The following is a 22667-nucleotide window of genomic DNA, read 5'->3' as shown; positions in this document are numbered from 1 at the left end:
AAGGGAATAATCCTGTTAGTTAGCGTAGCTATGTGAAGAGATCACATTTAGATCTAGAACCTAATTGGATAGGGCAGAAGGAGTACCTTCATATATTTCACCTTTCCTTCATCTGATACATTAAGTAGGGCAGGCAGCCTCTCCATTTCCCCTGGATGTCAAGTTTTGGTTTAGGGCAGAAGCCGGCCATAATTTGCTTATTGTTGTTTCCATAATTACAGCTGGGTCTCTTAACTATAGTCTCCAAGTTACAATTTGTTTGCAATATAATACACTAGGGTTACCAACTTCATAAGCAAAGTTACGTGTCATTTGCTTTAGGTTAGGGTATCTTGTCGTCATATAAGCATTAAATGACACAACTAAATATGACAGGTCTTAACAGTGTGCTTGAAGGGAGATGAGTACTAGCTGATGCTCCCTTGTGTGTGTGGCCAACTTTTAGGCACCTGCTTATGGTAGAGGCTGTCTGGGCATGACTTTGCTTTGGAAACCTCTCTGTCAGCATTTTGGTTCCCTGGTCTTATCATTTCAGAAGTGTTCATTCTCAAAGCCATTTCAGTTTCAAAATTCCATGGGCCACAGGCATCACACCAAGTAGGAATTTTATTCCCCACTTTCCCCCTTATCTGTACAGATACGTTTTCTAACCTTCCACTCTCTATGCTACTTTCCTCCATCTTCACCCAGTAGTTACAGAATACTGCCAGATCATCAGTCTCCTTTTAAATTCTCTTCAAATCTCATTCCCTAAAAGGTTCTTTGTATTGAGCAAACAATAATGCAAAGCAGTCACTTTCTGAGGCTTTTGCTATTGCACAGATTCCAAACTGTACCAAAGGACAACAGACTCACCTTGTCACATCAGATTTTAATATGGCAACAAATGCCTTGAAATACATGCATTTGAAACCTGAAGTTTATTGAAAGCCATTTTTCTCCAGCCAATTACCGATTGCCCCAGAGGTAGCAGGCTGTGAAAATCACTTCATCAGGCAAAAGCCTTGCTTGGTCTTTTCAAGAATTAAAGTTAAATCAGTGGGGATTGATCCTGCTTTCTTTACTTTACCCTCCAGAGAGAAGTATAGAATTTCTTAACTGTGAACATTTGTTGAAAAACACAGAGGAAGCTCATTTGAGACACTTCTTCTCTCTGGTCATCTGCTTTAGAAAGAGGAAATGTCTAGGGGGCTGGGAACAGTGACCTGGCCCCTCCGCTCCTCTAACAACCTGTTGTGACCAGGAAGAGACTTGTCCCAGGATGCCAGAAGTCAGAGAAAATAGGGCAGACTTAGTGTGCAGCATGTGGCCCCAGTCCTGGGCCCCCAGGGAGGGGGAAGGGGCTTCTGTGTCTCAGGAAGTATCTCCCAGAGAGAACCCAAAGGCCCAGCGTCCTTGCAGATCCAATGAAGTCCTTGTGGGAGGGAAGATGGATGGTAGCCTCCTCTGGGGTCATGTCGGAGCCGCCCAGTCGGGGCTCTTCGGGGCCTTACACGTGTGCACGTCCAGGGCCTCCACGCAGTCCTGGCAGCGCACGGCACAGCACCAGTGGAACTTACACTCGCACTTGGTCTTCCGGGTAATGTGGGAGGTGTCGTAGCCTCTGCCACAGCACATGACTTCGCAGCTGTCCATGCCCCGGGAAGTCAGGTTGCACACACGGCCCGCTGTACCCAGGGAGCCTGGAAGACAAGTCAGGCCATGTTACTGAATTGGCGGGGGTGGAATACAGCATGCTTCTGAAGGAAGGGTTCCGAGATCATCCTCCAGGACTGGGCCCTGATGCCACCTCACCACAGCCCAGGGCTGGACCACGCAGCATGTGTCAGCCTCAGGGGCAGTGGTAGCGGCGGCCACATCCAGGAAGGATGGACATGAAGCCCTAGGGCTCTTCTGGGCATCCTGACTCCAGCAGTCCCACTGTAAGTTGAATGAACTTTTCTGCTTACACTTACCCAGCCTTGGACTGATGGGTCACTGAATGGCCAAGGCCAGATCAGAATGAAAGAAGGACCTGTTCTGATCCTCCCTCTCCTGACCTTAAACTGCACTAAGGAAGCAGTGGCCAAAGTTAGCTCTCTTGGAATCTGTCATGGTATGGAACTCTTGCAAGGGAGGAGATTCTGCCTCCCTGGACCTGATTACACTGGCTTATAAGAAAGATTAGAGAGCTCTGCTTGCTGAAGGGGATGTGTGGGCACCATTTGTGTAAGGCCTTGAGGAGGGAGCCATACTCAGCCTGGTTTATCTTTTGTGCTTTGGTCTAGTGGGCCATTGAGATGTGTGTGAGACACCTGGTTGAAGACAGGATTCTAGGTCTTTGATAAACAAAACTGGCGTTGCCAAAAATGGCAATTCATATTTACGTATTTGTTTCTCCAAGAATTTCAAAGATAGGAAGCCTCTTAATTGTTCTTTTCCTGGGGAAGCACTCAGAATTCTTTTACAAGAGTGTTATCAGATAGCAGAACCAAGTGTAGTGGACATTTTTAGAGGCTGCTCAGCTTATAGTGATCCTTTGTGCACAGAGCAGGGAGCCTGGCAGCAATAGTAAACGACATGACTCTTCTCTCTTAGCGGCAGGTGACTGGGCCAGGGGTGGGCACTGACTTGAACTGGGCCACTCAGGTAGATTTCCCTGAGGATTTGTGCTTCTGATGGAGACAGTACAAACTCCAAGTATAAACTCAGTAGCCGTTGGCAGCTGTGTACCATGATGTGGTCTGTGGATGAGAAGACATCACAGAGACAAGACGAGACAGATGTCCAGAGACAGTGAGGACAAGACATGGAATGAGAATGCTGCCCAGATGCTGGACTGTTTTCTGGACATTTCTCTCTGAGGTCTGGCTGCATTCCAACATTTGGATTCCTAGACACCCTGTATCCTTATAATAAATTTCCCCTTTTAGCTTAAACCACTCAAGTTTCTATTACTTGTGATTGACAATCCTAAATAATCTACAAACCTAGAGAAGCTAAACTCTTTACTGAAAAACTAAAAAAAAAAAAACAAAACTTTTATCAGGATGAAAAAGACAGTGACTTCATTTTCCGTTTCTCCATTATTTAACTAGGAATTTCTCCCTCTTTATAACTCCTCCAGTGCCTCGTGACTCTGTTTATCACATTCCACCCTGTGTTCCAATTATCTATATAAATGTCATGTTGCCCTGACTGTCAAGGATGACCAGGGAAGCAGCCAGGTTCAAGCAGGGCACGGGGTCAAGAAGAAGAGGAGGAGGGGCAGGACTTGCTCTGCGTGATCAGGCCACGACCGCAGGAAGACAGGCAGGGGAATTTCATAAGGACAGGAAGGATGGCAAAGGGCTGGGGTCAGGGTGGCGGGTGGGTCAGCCAGGGATGGCTCGGGGCCTACCTCCTGCTGAAGAAGCAAAGGGTTAGAAGAGACAGCAGCTGGGCCCAGATTCGGGGCAACCATCAGGACAGTACTCAGAATTACTGTGCAGAAAGGACTCACTGCCACATGCTGCCTCTTAACAGCATACCCATTTATTTAATTCAGTAAATATTTAGTGAATGCAAATGTGTAAGACATTGTGCAACTACTTGGGGTTTTGGTGGTGATGATGAGGAAATAAAATAATTAGGATTTTAGTTCAGTTCTGATTCTCAGGAAACTCATAATACAAGGAAGAGATAAATATGTAAAGAGGTATTTCCACTGCTTCAAGATAACTGCTGCATTTGCTGAAGACTTTCTATAGCCAACGGTAGGGTTTTGTGAAAATAGCACTGTAAAGCTCAAGACAATAGAGTGAGGTTATTTAGGGCTTGGACAGATCAGGGTTCAAATCCTAGCTTTACCATGTATGACAGTGTGACCTTGGGTAAATTAAGTAAGATAAATTTACTTAATCTCATTAAGCTTCAGTTTCCTCCCATGCAAAATTGGGATAAAAACAGTTCCTTCCTCAGGGGCTGTGGTGAGGATGGAATGAGATTATGCCTGGAGATGCCTGGCATAATAACTGCTCAATAAATGTTAACCATTCATTTGCTTGGGCTCAGATGGTAAAGAAATTCCCTGCAATGCAGGAGACTTGGGTTCAATTCCTGGATTGGGAAGATCCCTGGAGAAGGGAATGCCTACCCATTCCAGTATTCTTGCCTGGAGAATCCCATGGACAGAGGAGCCTGGCAGGCTACAGTCCATGGGATCACAAAGAGTAAGACACAGCTGAGTGACTAACACTTCACTTCATTCATTCACTTAACAGGTGTTTAACGAAAGTGCCTACTCTGTGCTAGGCCTAGTTCTGGGAGCTTGAGCTGTGTCAATGAACAAAACAAAGATCCTGCCTGCTTTGAGGAGTTTATGTTCTAGGGAGAGTGCATGAAGCATATTATCATAATGATATTTATTAATATTAATAGTAGCAAACAGGATCAGAAAAGGAACTGTTAATGGTTTTGTAGAGGAGGTGGCATTAGATATAAGACATGAAGGATGAATAGAAGATTGAAGGGAGAATGGGGTGACAGGCCCTTGTGGCAGGAGAGAACCTCCCAGTAGAAACTCGGAGGTCAAGTACATAAGAGACTGTGGATTCAACGTGACTGAGGCAGAGGTTGCGTGTTAGGCAACGAGCGCGGAAAGGGAGGTTGGAGCAACAGGTCAGAGAGTCTTCCTGCTTTGCTGCAATTGGGACTTTATTCCGTGGTGGGCGGTGAGCCAGTCCAGATTTTTATTCAGAGAAAAATATGTCAAAATGATAAATCTGAAAGAGTAGCTTGGGGCAGGGTGGTATCTTGAGTTCTTTGGATTAGTCCAGGCAAGATATAATGAGTGGAGGCAGAAGACAAAGGCATGAGGTGTTAAAGAGGAAGGATCACTAGGTCTTGGTGACTCACTGGATTAAAGGATGAGTTGTAGCGGGTGATAATGTGTCAAGTAGGAAAAGACTGAAAACTGTTCATTTGGTTCAATAATAAGGGAGGTAATGAGTGTCCTTTAATGAGAGCAGCCTCAGTGGGACAATATGGGTGGATGCAGTGGGCTGAAGAGTAAACAGGAGCAAAGGCCAGGTGGTAACTAAGAGCAGGCAGTTTTTGAGAAGTTTTTGAGAAGCTTGATGATGAAGTGAATGAAAAAGCATAGGTGAAAGGAGTGATGTGGCTGGGACTTCCCTGGTGGACCGCTGGCTAAGACTCTGTGCTGCCAATGCAGGGGGCCTGGGGACGAGACCCCACGTGCTGCAACTAAGAGCTTGTGCGCCACGACTAAAGATCCCACATGGCACAACCAAGACCCAGTGCAGCCGAAGAGTACATTTAAAAAAAGAAAAATAGTAATAAAAAAAGAAGTGATGAGGCTGAAGGTGGAACTTCAAGGTGATTTCAGGCCATTAAGTTGATTGGCAGTTTGTTGTGTAGCAGGATATCTCTGATACACTGTGTGTAGGTGTTCGTTATATAAAGTACAAAAATGGGGAAAACTATGCTATTAGAAGACAGGGTAGTGATGTCTTTTGGTGGGGTATAGGGAAAAGACGTGCAAAGGAGACTTCCAGAATACTATTCTCTTCAAGTTCCGGATCTGGGCACATGTTATTAATACCCAGAGGTGCTTCTTTGAGAATTCACTGGGCTGTCCACGTGGGATACATGCACTTTGCTGTATGAGAAAAAGAAGAGAAGGGGGAAGAGGAAGGAGCGGCTGAGGCCACAGGTGCAAAGACTTGGAAATGTGTGAGGAGCAGAAAAGTGTTCACTTCGGTGAGAAGCTAGTGCTCAAACGGGGCAGTGGCAGGAGGTGAGCTGGTCAGGTGGGCAGAAGCCTGGGAAAGGCCTTGTGTCTCAGGTTCAGGGATTTACATGTTAGCCAAGGGCAGTGGGGTGCTCCCTAAAAGGGTGACGTGATCTGATTTGCGTTTCAGGAGAATCACTAGGGGTGAGTGGATTGCAGGGGCCAGGGTGAAGGCCAGCAGACAAGTTAGAAACCAATGAAACTCTGGGCAGGACACGACACGGCTTGGATGGAGACAGTGGTGGTGGGAATGGGAGAGGCTAACAGACTCGAGAGACGCTGAGGAGGAGCATCTCAGGATGTGCTGGCTGACGGGACCAACAGGTGAGAGGATGCGACTGAGAAGTGCTGCCGGGCTTCTGACAGGAGTGCTTGGGTTTACATGGGGACATTCTCGGAGGTGGGGAACACCTGGGAAGGGCAGGCTTTGAGGAAAGATAACGGGCTTAGTTTGCAGCATGTGGAGTTGGCTGTGAATGTGGGCCATCCAGGTAGGAATGGTCACTGAAAATCCTCTTGGGACTCAGGAGAGAGGTCAGGATGGAGACACAGATTAGGACATCTTTTGCGGAATTGGCAACTGAAGCCTGGGGTGTGAATGAGACCCTGAGCAGGTGTGAAAAGTGTTCTCACCTGCCATCTCAGAGGAGACTCAGAATTTTTACCTTTTTTGTGTTTTGTTCATAAGCCCTGCACACTGATAAACGTTCCTCACTTCCTCTGATATGCTGTTATCAGAATATAAATCCATGACAGTGCAGTTCGAATTCTTTACCCACTTTGGGGTTGTGGGGCACAAGGGCCAGGGCAGGGAGACAAAATGTCTCCTTCCTGAATCAGGCTGTGGGCCTTTTACTGACATCACACTCAGTGGTCGTCCCCTGGTGGCTGGCGAGCGTAAGGAGGTCTACACTGGTGGTCTAGCTCAGCCTTGAGTAATGGCCCTGGTGGGTTTTGTCCCCCAAATGCAGCAACTGGACTAGACTCCATCTGGACAGACGGCTACTCAGTGAAGGAATCTCCACATCATCCAAACTCTGAGAGGAGCAGATAGAGCGATGGCCACTGGCAAGAGCTTAACTCGGAAGTGGTTTCAGAAAAAGAGACAGACTCTGGCGCTGAGTTGTCTCAGCAGTTCAGTGTTCAGCTACAGAATGCTGGAAAACACTATGACTCTGAACAGAAGGTTGAGAGTCACTGATGTGAGAGTGCTGTGAGCTTGCAGCCCGGAGCGGCCACAGCCCTTCTGAGGGATGAGCAGCACCAGTTCGGGCCAGCTGAGAGAAAGGATGAGGCTGCCTAGGAACAGACTACCAACCGGCTCTGCTTTGGGCTTTGGATCTCATTAGATCTGAAGACAGACTGTAGGGAGGAAGGGAAGTTCTGACACTTGCTGTAATTTGGGCAGAAGATATGATTGGAGGACATCACCAACTCAATGGACGTAAGTTTGAGCAAACTTCAGGAGAGAGTGAAGGACAGGGAAACCTGGAGTGCTACAGTCCATGGGGTGGCAAAGTCAGACATGATTTAGTGACTGAATAACAACAGAGCTATTTCATCAAAACCCTGAAGAGAGTGTTGGCCAGAGTGCAGAAGCTATATAAAACTTGTTGGTATTGCTTTCCTGTATCAAAATTCGAATAAGGACTTAGTATTATTGACAGCAGTAGACCTCTACTGTCTTCGGGACCTCCCGTTACCCTTTCAAGACAGAAAACATCACCATCACCATCATTCTTAAAAAGAATCAAGACTATGCATTTGTGCATGTGTGTGTGGGAGAGAGAGTGAGCTCATGTGTATGAGAAGGAGTCACTGAGTTATATGATCTGACTCCTTGTTTAGTTCTGAATATTTGGGACATGTATTTTAGATCTTTTATTCTAAATAATATACCAACTTATTAAATAATGAGTCACTTATTACATGATCTGATGACCCCCACCTGGGCCACAAATAAAACCAGCTACACTACCAGATTTAAGCCCCAAAGGGCCAGTTTTTACATTTTCAAAGCCAGATAGAGCTGAAGTTCATCCATCCTTTCTTTTCTCCTCTCTTTTACCCCTCTTCTTCTTTCTTTTTTTTTCCCCCTCTACATTTTTTCTTATCCTCTTTATCTTCTTTTTGTTCATAACTGGGGCCAATATTTATGGAGCACTTATACAGGCCAGGTCCTGTGATAAGCCTTTGCCTGCATTATCTCATTTAATACTCATAAGCACTTATAAAGTAGGTACTATTATCATCACTGTTTTGGAAATCAGGAAAGAGAAGGTCAGGGAGATTAAGTGATCACATGGCAAGCAGGTGGCAGGGTCAGAATTTGGAGAAGGCATATCCGAGCCCAGAGATGGAGGTCTTGACCTTGTGATTGGGCCTCGTGTCCCACCGGAAAATAGGAAACAAGCCCAGAAAGCTGGCTCATGTGTGACAGTATGTGATCAGTTCTTCTACCTATTTCCTGCTCTCTCCCTACATTATTTTATCAACTGAAGAACTTGCAAAGGTCCTGACACGTAGCTCCTTTAGAGGGGAACTTTTTCTCCAGCACATGATATGTCATCAACAATTATAAGACATATAAAGTTATGTAAGAAAGTAAACAAGGCTGGTTAGCATGGTGCTTATGGCTTATACTGCATTCTTCCTTTATAATATTCCTGTTGAATTCCTGTCACCTTTTTGAGGAACTAGACAGACTGAATATTTTGTAATAGCAGGGTATATATCTCTAAAACATGTGTGCCCTCAAGGTCTTTCTAATGTACGTCACTCATGTGACTGAAACTCTGGAAGGAGCCTCTCTAAGCTGAATTCTCTGGTTTAGAAAAGCCTGTATCATCAATTGGGCTTCCCCGGTGGGTCAATGGTAAAAAATCCACCTTCGATACAGGAGACGCAGGAGACACAGGTTTGATCTCTGGGTCCAGAAGATCCCCTGGAGGAGGACATGACAACCCACTCCAGTATTCTTGCCTGGAGAATGCCATAGACAAAGGAGTCTGGCAGGCTACACTCCAGAGACATGACTGAGGTGACTGAGCACAAGAGAGCATACATGGCATCAATTTGCATCTCACTAAAAATGAAATGGCATCACTTGATCACTTACCTAACTCTTCTCAGACTTCATTCTGAGATTCTCTGTGCCATTTTCAAATGCCAAATTGGTCTTTATGGGTCACATATTTGCATCATACAATGTCTACAATAGCCTGTGTGGCTGGCTCTAAAAGTCCTTCAAAGGAGAAATTTTAAAAATATTTTTGCGTAATGGCCCTAATATCAGCCTCCCAAATTGATATGCTAAAAGGATAAACATATATTTAGATGCTTCAGATTTGATATGCTTATTTAAAATATTATTTACATTGCTTTATAGTGTTATTTCTTACTACACTTTGATTTACTCAGTTCACTGAAGAGAAGTGCCAAGTTGGAAACTCTTTTCCCTGACTTCCCTTTGCTTTAAATTTGTGAAATGTGCCCAGATGTGTGGCCTGCTGGGTTCAGATTCCAGTGCCCAGAGTGGTGCAGACTCAGGCCCAGCAGACCCAGCCTTCTATGGTCTTCACACTACGCCATAGTCAGACCATCTGCCTGGAGTCAGTGCCTGGGAGATCCAGGCTGTCTGCAGCCATGGGAAGGTGTAGGTTCCAGCCAGATCGACCTTTCTCCTCCCACAGGTGTTGTCCTCATCCTGACCCACACAAGAGCTCACAAACCCGAGGGGGAAAAGGATAAAGAATTGGAGCTTCTAAATTGCGTAAGTTTGGGACCACGTAACACACCTTCGGTGGAGCAAGGCTGAGGGAACGTTACAAAATCAAGCATGCCATCCCCAGAGCTATAAAATTAATAATGGAGTCAAGGTTCCCAGCACAGAAACACTTCTGTCTCCACTGACATGCATCTTCCTGACAGCAGAGGAGGATGGGGGGCTTGTGCTAATAGTTCCCAGACCCACACCTCAGGGACCTGGAGGAAGGGCGCTCTCTCTATCTCTCTCTCTGGATGGGTCTGTATCTCTGGAAATTCCTGCCCTCCAGGCTGACAGAAGCCCATATGTTGACCATTAGGGCATAAAGCAAGATTCACTTAAGCCCGTCATCCAATAGGCTGTTTCTCCTCTGGCTGACTTACATGTTGTCATTCACAACACAGATTTATCGAGGGGAGAAAAGAATGTTAAAGAGCACATGTTAGAGGCCGCACATTCATCTGCTTGGAAGGCTTCCCCCTTCCTTGCATCAAGGATTGTAAAGCTACAGCTGGGACAATGTCTCTCCACTTATCTCAAGGCATTTTATTCAGCATTCTCATAATCACTAGGAAAGGTTTGACTGGCACAGGAAAGAGCGTCCCATTAAATTAGTGAATCCTATCCTAGAATTAAAGTTGTTGAGTCAGACTCTTTGAGGTTTTCTTTATCTGGCACTAACTAGCCTAAGCCAAGTTTATTTCCCATCACCCACACCCTCATCAAGCTGACTCCTCACTGTCCTACTGAAGTGACTTTCTGATGTCACAGCCATGTAGACTGTTTGTAGAGTTACCCTCACCTGCTGCACGGGACGCTCCCCTCACTCCTTTAGACTGAAGTCTTCCCACCCTTCAAGATTCAGGGCCTACTTGAGCACCTTGCATTGAGCACTCTCTGTCTGCTCCAGGCCCACCTGGACCGTCTTCCTAAGTCCTGTAATGTTAGCACGTTAGGCTGTAGGGCTCATATGCTGTTTTGGAATGTTTGGTGATTTCTCATACATCTTGTTCCCTAAGGACAGCATTAGGTCTTATATTACTCAGGTGGTAAACACATACTTCCTGATTTATTAAGTACTAAAATCAACTTCTTACAAATTAATATCAACCTTCCCTTGCCAAACAGGGGCATACTTCTCCAGGAAGGGCTCACCCAGGGGCGCTGTGGTGAGGACAGAGGAGCTGAGAGCCTGGTTTTTATTTGAAATATCTCACTCTTGATATATAAAGAGAACATATACAAGAAATATGGCACATTTTTAAATGATAGAAATTAACATGACAGGAGAGTCTGTGGCATCAGATTCAGGTTCTGTTTTTGCAAGCTTAGAGTAAGATTAATTAACAACCCATTCATTCGTACATTGAGTCATAGGAACCTTAGGAATTTCTAAGTGAGATACATATCTTAAGAGACCCAGAGAAGTGAATTTGTCCAAGACTACCCAATTAGTAATCAGTAGAAATAATCACAGGCAGCATCCATCTCCTAATCTATAATGCAGGGCTATTTATTATATGAAATTTGCAAATTCATAGGCATATGAAATTTGCAAATTTTAAGAAGAGATTTACCACAGCAGCACAAAATAGGTTTCATGGGAAAAGCTTAAAGGAAGTATGCAGATACATTATTTTAAAATACTTTAACATTCTTTTAAATGTAACACATTAATATAGTAATCAGAAATAATCACATATTAATACAGAAATTAGAAATAAATTTTTTCTATTTCCAAAAAAGTAAAGGATATCTATTTGATAAATTCTTTGTTGTTAGTAGTTAAGTTATGTCAAAGACTTAGAAATGAGAAAATTAAATTTTCTCCTTTTTGAAATAAAAAAATCTGTTAAAAAATACTTTACAAATTCAATCTAATTGTCACCATCAAATCAGGGTACTTTTTAGTGTATCCTAAATGTATAGTAATTCTTGCAAGCCTGTATTCTAAAAGGAAATGCAGATTTACAGATCATGTCTATACTCTAAAATAGCATTGGCTGTAAAAGGTATTTTGGTATGTTAATAATGAAATCTGATGAACTAGCCTGTAATCCCACTGATAACAGTAAATGAAAAAGGCCTCCCAAAGACTAAAAGAACTGAGTATTTGGTGGCAGCTAAAAGTAACATATAGAGTCTGCTGCTGCATTTATTTAAGACCTTTTATCTCATCCAAGGAAATGGGTAGCCAGAAGCCTCTTAGGCTCTGTAAATGCCCCACTAACACACTTGAATATGAGGAAAAATTCCATTTAACACTTATGCTTAAATGGGAATTTTCATAGGCTGTGTGTTATTAAATAATCAGTGATGAATTAAGACATGCTGAAAAAAGAAACCAAATTATCTTTAAGCTAGACACTGCACCAACATAAGTACCTGGCTAATATGATGAACATATTTTATGTTGTTTATAACTTGCATATTTTATGTTGTTTATAACTTGCCATTCAGTTCAGTTCAACACATGTTTATGTACTAGGTGCCAGGGATTTAGTGGTGAACAGACAGATATATTAATAGTTCCTGCCATCATGGAGTCAGAATCCAGTGGGACAGACAGGTAGTGAACAAATATTTAAACAAATAAAAACTTCTGGCACATTCTAGGAATGAAAGAAGAAGGCTTTCTGTGATAGATGCTTTGTACATTTTAAGAGGACATGGTGATGGACCAGATGTGGAAGTGAGAAAGCAGTGTAACAAATGATGTGTGGGTTTATGGCTTAACCGATGGAGTGGGCAGTCATGCCATTTTCTGAGAAGGGGAAACCTGGGAAAACATGTTTGGAGAATGGGACAAATCTAGAGCTCAATTTCTAACAGAAGTAGGTTGATAAAAACATGCGCATGCTGGAGCTGTTAAGCAGGGGGGTGAATACAGAATGAGGAGAGAGGAGAGGACACAGATGAGGTCTGAGATAGCAGTTAGAATCATATCAATGGAGGAGGCCACCCAGGGAGAAAATGCAGAGGAACCAGTGAGAAGAGACTAGATCAGGCCCTGAAGATCTTCAAGGTTTAGAAGTAGACAAAGAGACACTAACAACTGAAATTGAAAATCAGGAGACTGTGGTGTTACAGAGGTCAAGGAAATAGTGTTATAAGGAGGAGGGATAGGCTATCTGCATTATATGCCACCAAGAATTTGAGGGTCCACCAAATAGTATTGATATAAATTATATAAGATAATCAATAATTACCGTGAAAATGGTGACTTAAAAACCTCACCGATATATTTTCGTATCATTCTCGCCTATTCTAGCTGTCTTAGCACTTTTTGAGATATCATGAAATTTCTACAGTAAAGCTTAACATAGAAAGGGATAAAAAACTTATTCTTTAATTTTCAAAGTGACAAATGTAAGGTAAGAAAATAGAGCAATGGAGTAAGAGCTGAAACCTAAGAAAATCACATTTTAGCCCAGGTAGGGTTTCCTAGCACCCAGCCTGCATCCCCTGCCTGCCACCCACCTGGGTCATCCACAAGGACCGGAAGGCCCAGGAAGCCATGAGGTCAAAGACCAATTCTGAATACCTCATTTTTGCATTCCTGGGGCTTATCGTAGTTTCTGGCATATAGAAGGGGCTTAATAAATATTTGTTCCATGAAGAGATGAGGAACCTCAGATATCCTGGTGGGAATTGTACATTTCGGATCAAAATAAGGTCCACCCACTGCTATGGTGTTCTCTTGTTTTTTTTTTTTAATCAGGTCATAATCACAGCATTCAGAGGTTCTGCAAGCTAGTCACACCACGGGGTAGGTCTAGAACATCAGTCTGTGTAAGCCTTGGTTGGGGTTGTGTTCCCATAGGTATTGAGCTGTTTGCTAATATGATTTATGTGGGAAGAACCACGATACCCGAGAGCTCACATGGTTCACAGCCTGCAGCTGTCAGGCAGGTAAAGCTCTCCTCTGATTTCTGAGGAAGTTCACTTTATGCATTTCACTTTGCAGAAAGTCCTACATCAGGACCTGTTTTTGCTAACAGAGAATTTTTGCTTTACCAAAAAAGGTGAAAAGTGAAAGTAGCGCTGAGCCTTTGTTTTTGGAGTAAGCTGGTACAGAGGCAGCACCCACCCAGAGCAACAAGAGTGGCCCTACTCAGCTCCTTCCCCAGGACCTACACTCAGCATCTCAGCATCAAGGCGCCATCACCTGGAACTGAGTGTGTGAGTGTCCATGCTTTATCTCCATGGATTCTGTGTATCTCTGTTAGCAAGATGTGTCCTAAGGTAATCACTTCTTCGCTTTTTGCCATTTCGGCTTATGAAAGTTTTTATAGGAAGGTTCTACTTCTAGACAGCAAGGGAAACCTGTCTCAGGCTTTCAGTAACAAGTTAAACAACTGGTGAACTCCATTTGCTTTCTGAACTTGACAGGAGGATTGCTTGTTTTCTACAGCGGGAGAGGAGACCTCGTGGTGACCTCTGGCCCAGGTCAGGGTTTTTACAGAATAACCAGTGCAAGTGGCCTGTGATTAGGTGCAGGCCTTCTCTGGAGAGACAGCAGCATTCCTTAGCCAGAGATGCACCTATCTCTAACTGAAGGGCTTCTTTGATTTACAGATGCCGGGGCAATAACCAGAGGAGATAGCCACACAACCACCCATCCCCGAAAGCCCAGTTCCTGGATCTGGCCTCCAGTTCGGCCTGCAAAATGTCACACGCACAGCATCACACGGCTGTACCTACTCTCCGAATCTCTAGGAAGTATTTATAGTTGAACATCAGAGCACTCAGCTTCTTCAATGGAAGACTGGGGGGTAAAAAAGTCTTTTGTCATTATTGTTGCCGTAGAAAATCTTCCTTTACAGGTTTTCAAGCTTATCATTTCTTAGGAGCAATTGGAGACGTTAACACCCTCCAAATCTGAAAGGGCTTGTAATTGAATGGGGCTTCTTGGCAACGTGAGCTGAATGAGGTTGAAGCTTCCCCACCTCCCACCTCCCTGCTTTGCGGGCCCCTCATTCCATTATGTTCTCTGTCCTCATGCTGCCTTTTATTACACAGCCCCCCAGTCGCTACTCTCAAGTTTCAGGAAGTAAGGTAAGAAAGGTATAGAATTTTGTTTTGATTTTATTTATTTTGTTTTGTTTACAACTTACAGGCCATAAAATCTTGGACAAGTTACCTTTTCAGAGGCTCAGTTTCCTTCTCTATAAATAGAGGTAACTGCTGTGAAGATTTAGAGAAAATGCACACAAGGCTTGCAGCCCAAGGCCTGATTCTCAGTAGGAGTTCACCCAAAGTTCCCATTACCTTTCCAAACTGAGGTTTGGGTCTGTCTTCACCCAGGAATACTCTAGGGTCTTGACTCACCCTTCCGTAATTCTCACCAAAATCCACTAGTCCTGATATCATTGTTTCAGGACTTCACTAAAGGGCTGACTTGATGATCTCCGTCAAGCTAATTCCAAGGAAAGTTTTGATGGATGAGATCATTTCAGAGTGCTCTTCCCGGTAAAAGAGGGTCCCAAAAAATGCCTTAATGTGAAAGAACACCCTCTTATACTGTGTAAGTCAGGGCAGGGATATTTTTGAGTGACACTTATTTAGAGCTTTTCAAATAGAAAAATTTCTTTTTCCTTTGTAAGAGATCAGATATTTAACAACAAAAAATCTCTCAGGTAAGATTTCTTCATACCTGATACTTATAGAAAATCAGGGAATTGTGGATTCCCTGAAAAGTGAAGTGACAGTGTTAGTTGCTCAGTTGTGTCCAACTCTTTGTAATTTCATGGACTGTAGCCAGCCAGGCTTCTCTGTCCATGCAGTTCTCCTGGCCAGAATACCTAGAGCAGGTAACCATACCCTTCTCCAGGGGATCTTCCCAACTCAGGGATCAAACCTGGGTCTCTCTCATTGCAGGCAGATTCTTTACCATCTTAGCTACCAGGGAAACCCTTTGGATTTTTCAAACTTTGATGTGCTTGAGTGTGAAAAGCATACAGAATCTCATGAAAAAAATCCCTGAGATTCTGATTCAACAGGTCTCTGAAGAAGTCCTCACTTTGGAAAATAGTAGACTAGACCTACAGACTTTATCCACTTCAGAAATTGAAATGACAAAACAAGCCAGCTCACTTCAGTCAGATATGAGTGGATTTGAACAGGAAGAAGCCTCTAACTAACAAGAGTAAAGTCTGCCAATTCCAAATATCTATGACTTGACAATATTCAATCTTCTCACCACCATTGCTTTTCTAAGTGCTGACAAAGGGAAGTTGCCCAATCAGTTGAATATTAAATGTACATGATATTTTTTTAAAGAAAGCAAGATAAAATGATCACAACACAGCAGAGTGGGTAGTTTGTGATGAAATCAAGGGAAAAGTTAGTGTCAATTTTAATAGAGAAAGTGAATATATATATATATACACATACACATGCACACATATATATATACACACACACAAATATATTTGATTTAAATTTTACTGAAAACTTCTGACTTATTTTAGAGCCTGGATAAGTCTGATGGTAACCCGTTTCTGAGAACAGGGAAGCTGGTTCGTGCAGTCCATGGGTCTCAAAGAGTCGGACACAACTTAGCAGCTGAACAGCAACAACTCATGTTGAACATGTTCCATTTACCATAAAGCAGATCTGATGTCGTGCAATCACGCGGAGAGACTCTCTCAGTGATGTCCTGACTCGTTAACTGTGAGTGCTTCTTAAAATGTACACCAGAGAAGTTAGCACTGACCCAAATGAAGGCGGAGAGCCCAGAGAAGGAATGCCACTGAGTTAGATTCAGGAATCTCCCCCTTCTCACAGTTCTCAGACTCTGTCATATCTCACTGCCTGCACAATCAAAAGTTGGGAGCCACTCCAGGAAGATTCAGAACTATACACTTTGACCGACTTTTCAGAGCACATACCACAGAAGTCTCTAGTAAAAGTAGTCTGGAGAAAGTCTCATCTCTACACAGACCAGGGCAAGGCCCTCAGCAGCCCTTTGGGTTAAAGGAGGCTGTCTCAGGGAAAATCTGCATCTCATATGTGTGTTATTTGTAAGTGTTTTTGTCCAGATATGAACAATGAAAAAATACTGTCAGCAACCCAAAATTTCTCCACATAATATCAAACACTCTAAATCATATTTTCACTAAAACAGTCATCTGATGGTCAACAGAACTAAAAAGAAATATTGCAAGTTTTCATAGATGACTTTGGCATTTTTCTAGGCTTAGCTAAAATAAAAAGGCCTTAAGTATAGTTCAATTTATGAATAATCTAGGAATCTTAGTGGAAATCTGATCTAAAACAATGGAACTGGCTACTTAAAAAAATAACAAGGTGTCTCCTGGTAAATCAATACCAACCCAGAACCAAATTCACATCTTTTTAAGTCAGAGAAGCTAAAATAAGCCTAAAATAGAAGGGAAATAAATTAAGAGAGTGAATAAATTATATAACCTCCCTCAGAAAGTCTGGACCTGCAGCAGTAGGCCTTGTGGCTGGTGCATTTGGAGGCAGACTGAAATAGTTACAAGGATGGAGGGACTTGGATTCAAGTGCCTGCTCTGCCTCTTACCCATTAGAGTCCTTGGGAAAAATCTGTAACCTGTCTGAGCCTCAGTTTCCCCTCCCATGAAGTAGGATAATAATATCCCACCTTACTCAATGAGAGAATATGGATCAAGCCCTAACATGTGGTGGGTACTGCAAATATGTTTGCTATTTTAGGATCAAGAAACAGAATCGTGTTCTAATATATGGGAGTATAAAAAGCAAAGTGTACAAGAATAACTTAGTATCCTGAAGAGGCAGCAGGGATTCAATTCAGAATCTCCCTATTGTGAAGAAAGTAAGGTCTTTCTATCTATATGTAGCAATTAAATGGTCATCATGCATAACTAGTTCACTGGGCAAACTGCTTCAATTAAAAAAAACCAGAAAAGATGTCCAGGGGAAGCAGGTCCTCTTATGTTTGAAGTGAGGTGCTTCAAACCTGGGAGAAAGACAGGAGCAAGTTGTAATGTCTGGGTTAGGAGCGCAGGCCATGGGGTCAGACAACTGGACATTCATCCCCTCCAAGACCAGCCAGATCTTGAGCTGGTTACTCACTTTCTCATCTGTACAATAGGGACAATGATATCCAGGGTGCTTAACTGATCTCAAAAATATAAGAGGTGAATTTGGTTCCTGGTTGATGTTGATCAACCAGGAGCCACCCTCTTCTTAATCATTTTTATCTTTTTTCTTCAATAATCAGTTCCAGTGCACTGATGTCATAGGGCGGTTCTAAGGATTAAATAAGACCATGTGTGCAATGGTCTTAGAGCAGTACCTGGCACACAGGAGTCAGTACATCGTTCCTAAAGTGATCCTGATGTCATCAGCCCCATGCTTGTCTGAGCAGTCTGAGGTTAAGCAGCTAGTCAATGGCAGAAAGGAACCCAGACCTCTGGGACCCTCCTGTACCAAAACACAGGTTTCTTGGGGATTCGGTGGAAACTTTGGCCTAACAGGTAGGATGACTTGTTAGAGGTCGCAAAGCGCGTGAGGAATGCAGCCGGGCACAGCATCTGGCCCTTTCGCTCAGCAGTTGTTAATCCAGGGCTGCATGTCCAAACGTGCTCCGGGGCTGCAAAGAATCAGCTCATCAAACCATGAAGGCAATTCAACCACTCAAGGACAAAGAAGAGGCTCTGGACTTTTTGTGACATCCCCTGATAATCCTGCTCAGACCTGTGAGAGGAGCTGCTGACGTCCGCTCTGTTTTACTGTTTCCTTTGCAATTACTTTGGAATGAAAAACAAATTCAGAATTTGAATTCGAGGATGTTTTTCCTGGTAATGAATTCCTTTGCTTTCTACTAAGTCTGAGAAGTTGGCTTGAGATAAGTTGGCTGTGGGCTCCCCATCACCTCCTCTCCACTGAGACGTAGTGGTCATTCTTATTCTGTATCAAAGTCTTTAATGGATTTTGTGCTAAGCCCGGAGTTCAGGGCTGACCAGGAGAGGCACGAGGGGAGAAGCACATGTGTGAAGCCCACAGGTGGCAACCGCTGTACTGAGGCTGGTGGAGCTGCCCTCTGATGAGTTCAGGACAGGGAAGGTGCCGTCAGCGAGGGAAGGGTGTGGCTTTAATAAACCTAGTGCCTCTTACGCAGCCCTCATCCACCGGTCTCCGACAGCTGAGCCAGTGGGGATGAATTCCTGCTTTCAAGTATTTGGCAACTTCAGAGCATTTTGGAAAGAGCGAGGGAGTGTGAAGTATGGAGGATTTCAGAACAGGCTAACTGTAAAGCGTTGGGACCCTCTTCCATAATCACAAAGGTGGGACTTAAAGGGGCAGATACACTGCAAAGCTGTCCTCCCCTGAGCGTCAAATCACAGGGAAGATGCTGGGCTTCTATACATAGTGGACATGATCCCACCAATTAGAGTTCTGCCTAGGCTGAGGACTTTTGCTAATCTGCACATTTTGACTTTTTGCCACGTACATTCTTGTTGGGTTCCCATTTCTCCAGAATCTGCACATTATCAGTGAATTTCTCCAGTTGCTTAGGAGAGCTTTCTGTGCACTTAAAATATGAATGCTAAAGAACCTGAGCTTTGAACCTGAAGACAGCAGGCTATACTTAGAGGACTAGCAGGTGGAAAATACAGTACTGTACTTAACTTGAGGAGTGCTGATTCTTGGAAGAATTAGATACTTTGAATAAAGTGTTTTGAACTTACCTGCATCTCGGTCCCTGATACAGTAGTCTGGAGAATTCTCAAAATACACGAGGTCATTTTTCGTTGGCTTTTTAAACCTCTTGTTAGCCACAGTGAAACCAGTGCCATCCTGGTTCATGACAACTTGGATGGCCCCATTGTACTTCCTCCAGAGATAATTGCCCGTTTTCCTGAAGTCAGCCATGGCCAGCCAGCAGGTCCTCAGGGTACAGGAACCGCTCACGCCATGGCACTTGCACTCCTGTTTCAAGAACCTCTTTACAGCCTGTGGGAAAGGACGGGTGAGTTCAGTGGAGGCAGATTCAAATATACACACACGCTGCCACTTTTCTTACCTCCAAGCAATCAGGAAGTGACCATAAACCATCAGGGTAGAAAATATGAAAAAGAAGGTATATATATATGTGTGTGTGTGTGTGTGTGTGTGTGTGTGTGTATAACTGCATGACTTTGCTGTGCAGTAGAAATTAACACAACATTGTAAATTAACTACACTGCAATAAAAAATATATATATTTTTTAAAAGGCAGAGGTGGGGGAAGGAAAAGGGAAGTAACTGAAGACCCAGGATCCTGGAACCCAGAACTGGGAGATGTTGCAGTCACTTCCTGGTCGCTCTGGGCACACTACACGGACTGCAGCAGGTGGGGAGCGGCAGCATCTGACTGTGAACCTGCTTCCCTATGGGCATAAAAAAAAGCGTCACTAATTTGAATTTACTGGGGTGTGGGGCCAATTTGAAGAATGAGGGAATGAATTAGAGTATTTTCTAAATAAATAAGTTTTACTATGTTGAAAATGTATACTATCACTCAAATGAACAAATAATTGTGAAGCCTGTTTTCTTTCGATAAGCCGATAATAGTGATTATTCCTCTTTACGAGGTGTTTGCCATGGTCCAGGCATGGTGCTGATGCTTCTGCACTCTGTCTCGATGACCTTGATCTTCACAAGCCTGTGTTACAGGATTCATTTGCAGATGACTGAGGAGCAAGACTTGCAGAGTATAAAAGCACTTGTCCAAGGTTACACAGCTGTAAGGACAGAGTCAGGGTACACTGGAAAGTCAGTCGGTGACCCTGAGGGTGACATTAAATTTGGGGGATTATCACTCAGCTCTGGGTGAGTTACTCTGAATAACTCAGTGAGAGCTGGGCTCGCTCTGTTCTTTTGGAGAGAGGAAATAGAGGCAAGTGGGATGAGTAGGGTCTCCCTCATCAGCTCCCCAGAGCACTGTGACACTCATTTCTGAGTGAGAGAGGCTGTGGGAGAGACCGACCTTGGAGACCTCACCGAGTCTGAGCCTTTGGTCCTCAGCTCAGGCACAGAGCAGAGGATGAGAAACCTGCCTTCTGAGGGCCTCCGTCCTCTCCATTTGCGTGCCTAAGCCAAGGGGTGTTGCGGATGGGAGGTATAGGCAGAAGGGGAGTGAAACCCCTCGGTGAGATTATCTGAGGCGGTACTAGGAACAAAATTCTTAGGGTAACGCATTGACAGCCCTGTTTCTAAGAACTTGGAGCTGATGGTTGGAACTCTGCCCACTCTCTGAGGTTCTTAGTTGGGGTGGGTGGGGATATGGGGGTTGGCTCCAGCACGAAACGGCGGTAGAGCTCCCCACAGCACCCCAGCTCACCCCCACACCCCACCTCACAGAAACCAGTGTGCCAGGCTGCCTGTCCCTCCCCAGGGCCTCACCCCAGGTAACTCTACACAGGCTTTGCCTCTTCCACAGACTCAGTTTCCATCCAAGGCTATGGTAGAACCAAGCATGCAGAATGTTCATCATTGCAGAAGATCAGTCCCACAAAAGCAATCTAGAAGGAGCCGGGACAGCATGGGAGCTCCATGGTTATGCACCCCCTTCTTGGCTCAGGCCGTAGCACCACACCTTTCCCGCTTTGCCCCCCATGAGGACTGTGCCCTGTTACATTTGAAGTCTGACCTGTTCAGCATAAGCCAGCTTTGGAGGGAAGCACACAGGAGGAAGGAGAAATGTCCTGAGTGTGGTCCTCCAGGTCACGGGTCTCTGGGCATCTTTAAAGGGTGTTTCAGAATGGACTCCTTTTCTGGAACTACACTTCCCTTGTGCCCCCAACTCTGCCCTCTATCTTGATATGGCAGGTGTTTGGTATGAGACTCATTAGGTGACCTGGACAGCAGGCCCCTGCCAGAGAAACACCGCTAGGAGGACCATCTTGACTCTACCCGCTCTGCCTCACTTGGGTCACCTGTCCAGGAGCTTTCTGTTCGAAGATCTTGATGGAGCCACACAGAGCTCACTCTATGCCAAGCGTTTGGGAACTGACTATGAACGCTTATTTGTCAAAGCTTATTCCTTTAAAAGCTGACTCATTTACTCACAAGTAATACTTCTGTCTTTGAAAATAATGGGATATATTACTCTCCTTTGTAATATTAATACTAAGTTTCCAGGCTACAAAGTTAGAACTTGGTATTTTTATATGATTAACTGAAGGGCTTGCATATTAATTTAAGATACACTTTATGAGTTCTTACAGGCACATGCGGCAGCGGTACACCCTGTCGATCATCACTGTCACTCACTGTTCAGTGGCTGTGGCCACTTCTCTCTTCCTTCTAACTTCTGTTCAGGTGTTGGGTAGCCATGTGCTTCAGAACTGGCTTGGACTCTTTCTGACCCAGAACAACCCAAATCATTAATACTAATTGCACTGTTCTGCCACTGATTTTTTTTTTTTTTTTTTGCATAGAGTATGTAGTGATACAATTTGGGCCAATATGATGTTACAAATAATCTTTTGGGAGGCTTGTAGGAAAGGTTCCTTCACTCTTTAAAAGAGATGAATGTCCTTTTCTCTGTCTCTGGATGCAGTTTTCTGCAGCTGCCTCCTTGGGACATGAAGCAGCCAATGCAGGACAAGCAACAGGCTGTAGACAGCAGCCTGGAAAGGCAGGAAGAACTAGCTTCCAGAGGGCGTTGCTGAACTGCTTGAATGAACCCACCATCTCCCTGCCCTCCTTTCAGACTTCTTGTGATCCAAGATACTAAGGTGTCCTCATCTTTTAGTGTCCCGGGGTCTGTTACTTATAAGTGAAAGTATTTCCACCGGAACCATGATCAGTTCTTGATTGCGGTTTAATCACAGACTCTGACAATTAACCAAGGGGGAAAGTGAAACACCTTCTCTGGTGCTGGGTTTGCTGGCATCTCCAGGTCCCGTCCCTAACATGCAGTCCAAGCAGTGCGCAGTCACACTTGGGGGCTACCTCTGCCTTTTCTATATACTGAGTTTTCAGACTTGACATTCAAATCTTTAATCTGGAAGAGGGAAACACCCACTCCATCAGAGAGGCAGAGGGCAGGGGATTTAAGCCTAGGTGGCCTGATTTAGAGTAAGAAACTCACAATAATGTTTCTTAGTTTAGAAGAACTCCAATATTCAAATG

The 22667-nt window shown here is 44.1% G+C and overlaps 1 protein-coding gene across 1 annotated transcript in view; it reads right to left on the bottom strand.

The window, feature by feature from the left end:
* Nucleotides 1–851: 851 nt before the first annotated feature.
* The window catches only part of WNT2 (Wnt family member 2), a 43911-nt gene continuing 22095 nt past the window's right edge, over nt 852–22667 (bottom strand). Inside the window, exons 4-5 of the mRNA XM_043873317.1 lie at nt 19238–19502; nt 852–1682 (exon numbers count right to left, since the gene is read on the bottom strand). Coding sequence (XP_043729252.1) covers nt 1453–1682; nt 19238–19502 — 495 coding nt within the window. The 3' untranslated portion in view covers nt 852–1452. The remainder of the gene's footprint in view (nt 1683–19237; nt 19503–22667) is intronic.

This window comes from Cervus elaphus, chromosome 18 (genome assembly GCF_910594005.1).
Source record: "Cervus elaphus chromosome 18, mCerEla1.1, whole genome shotgun sequence".
In the NCBI taxonomy this organism is placed as follows: Eukaryota; Metazoa; Chordata; class Mammalia; order Artiodactyla; family Cervidae; genus Cervus; species Cervus elaphus.
This window is presented reverse-complemented; position numbering and strand designations above follow the sequence as displayed.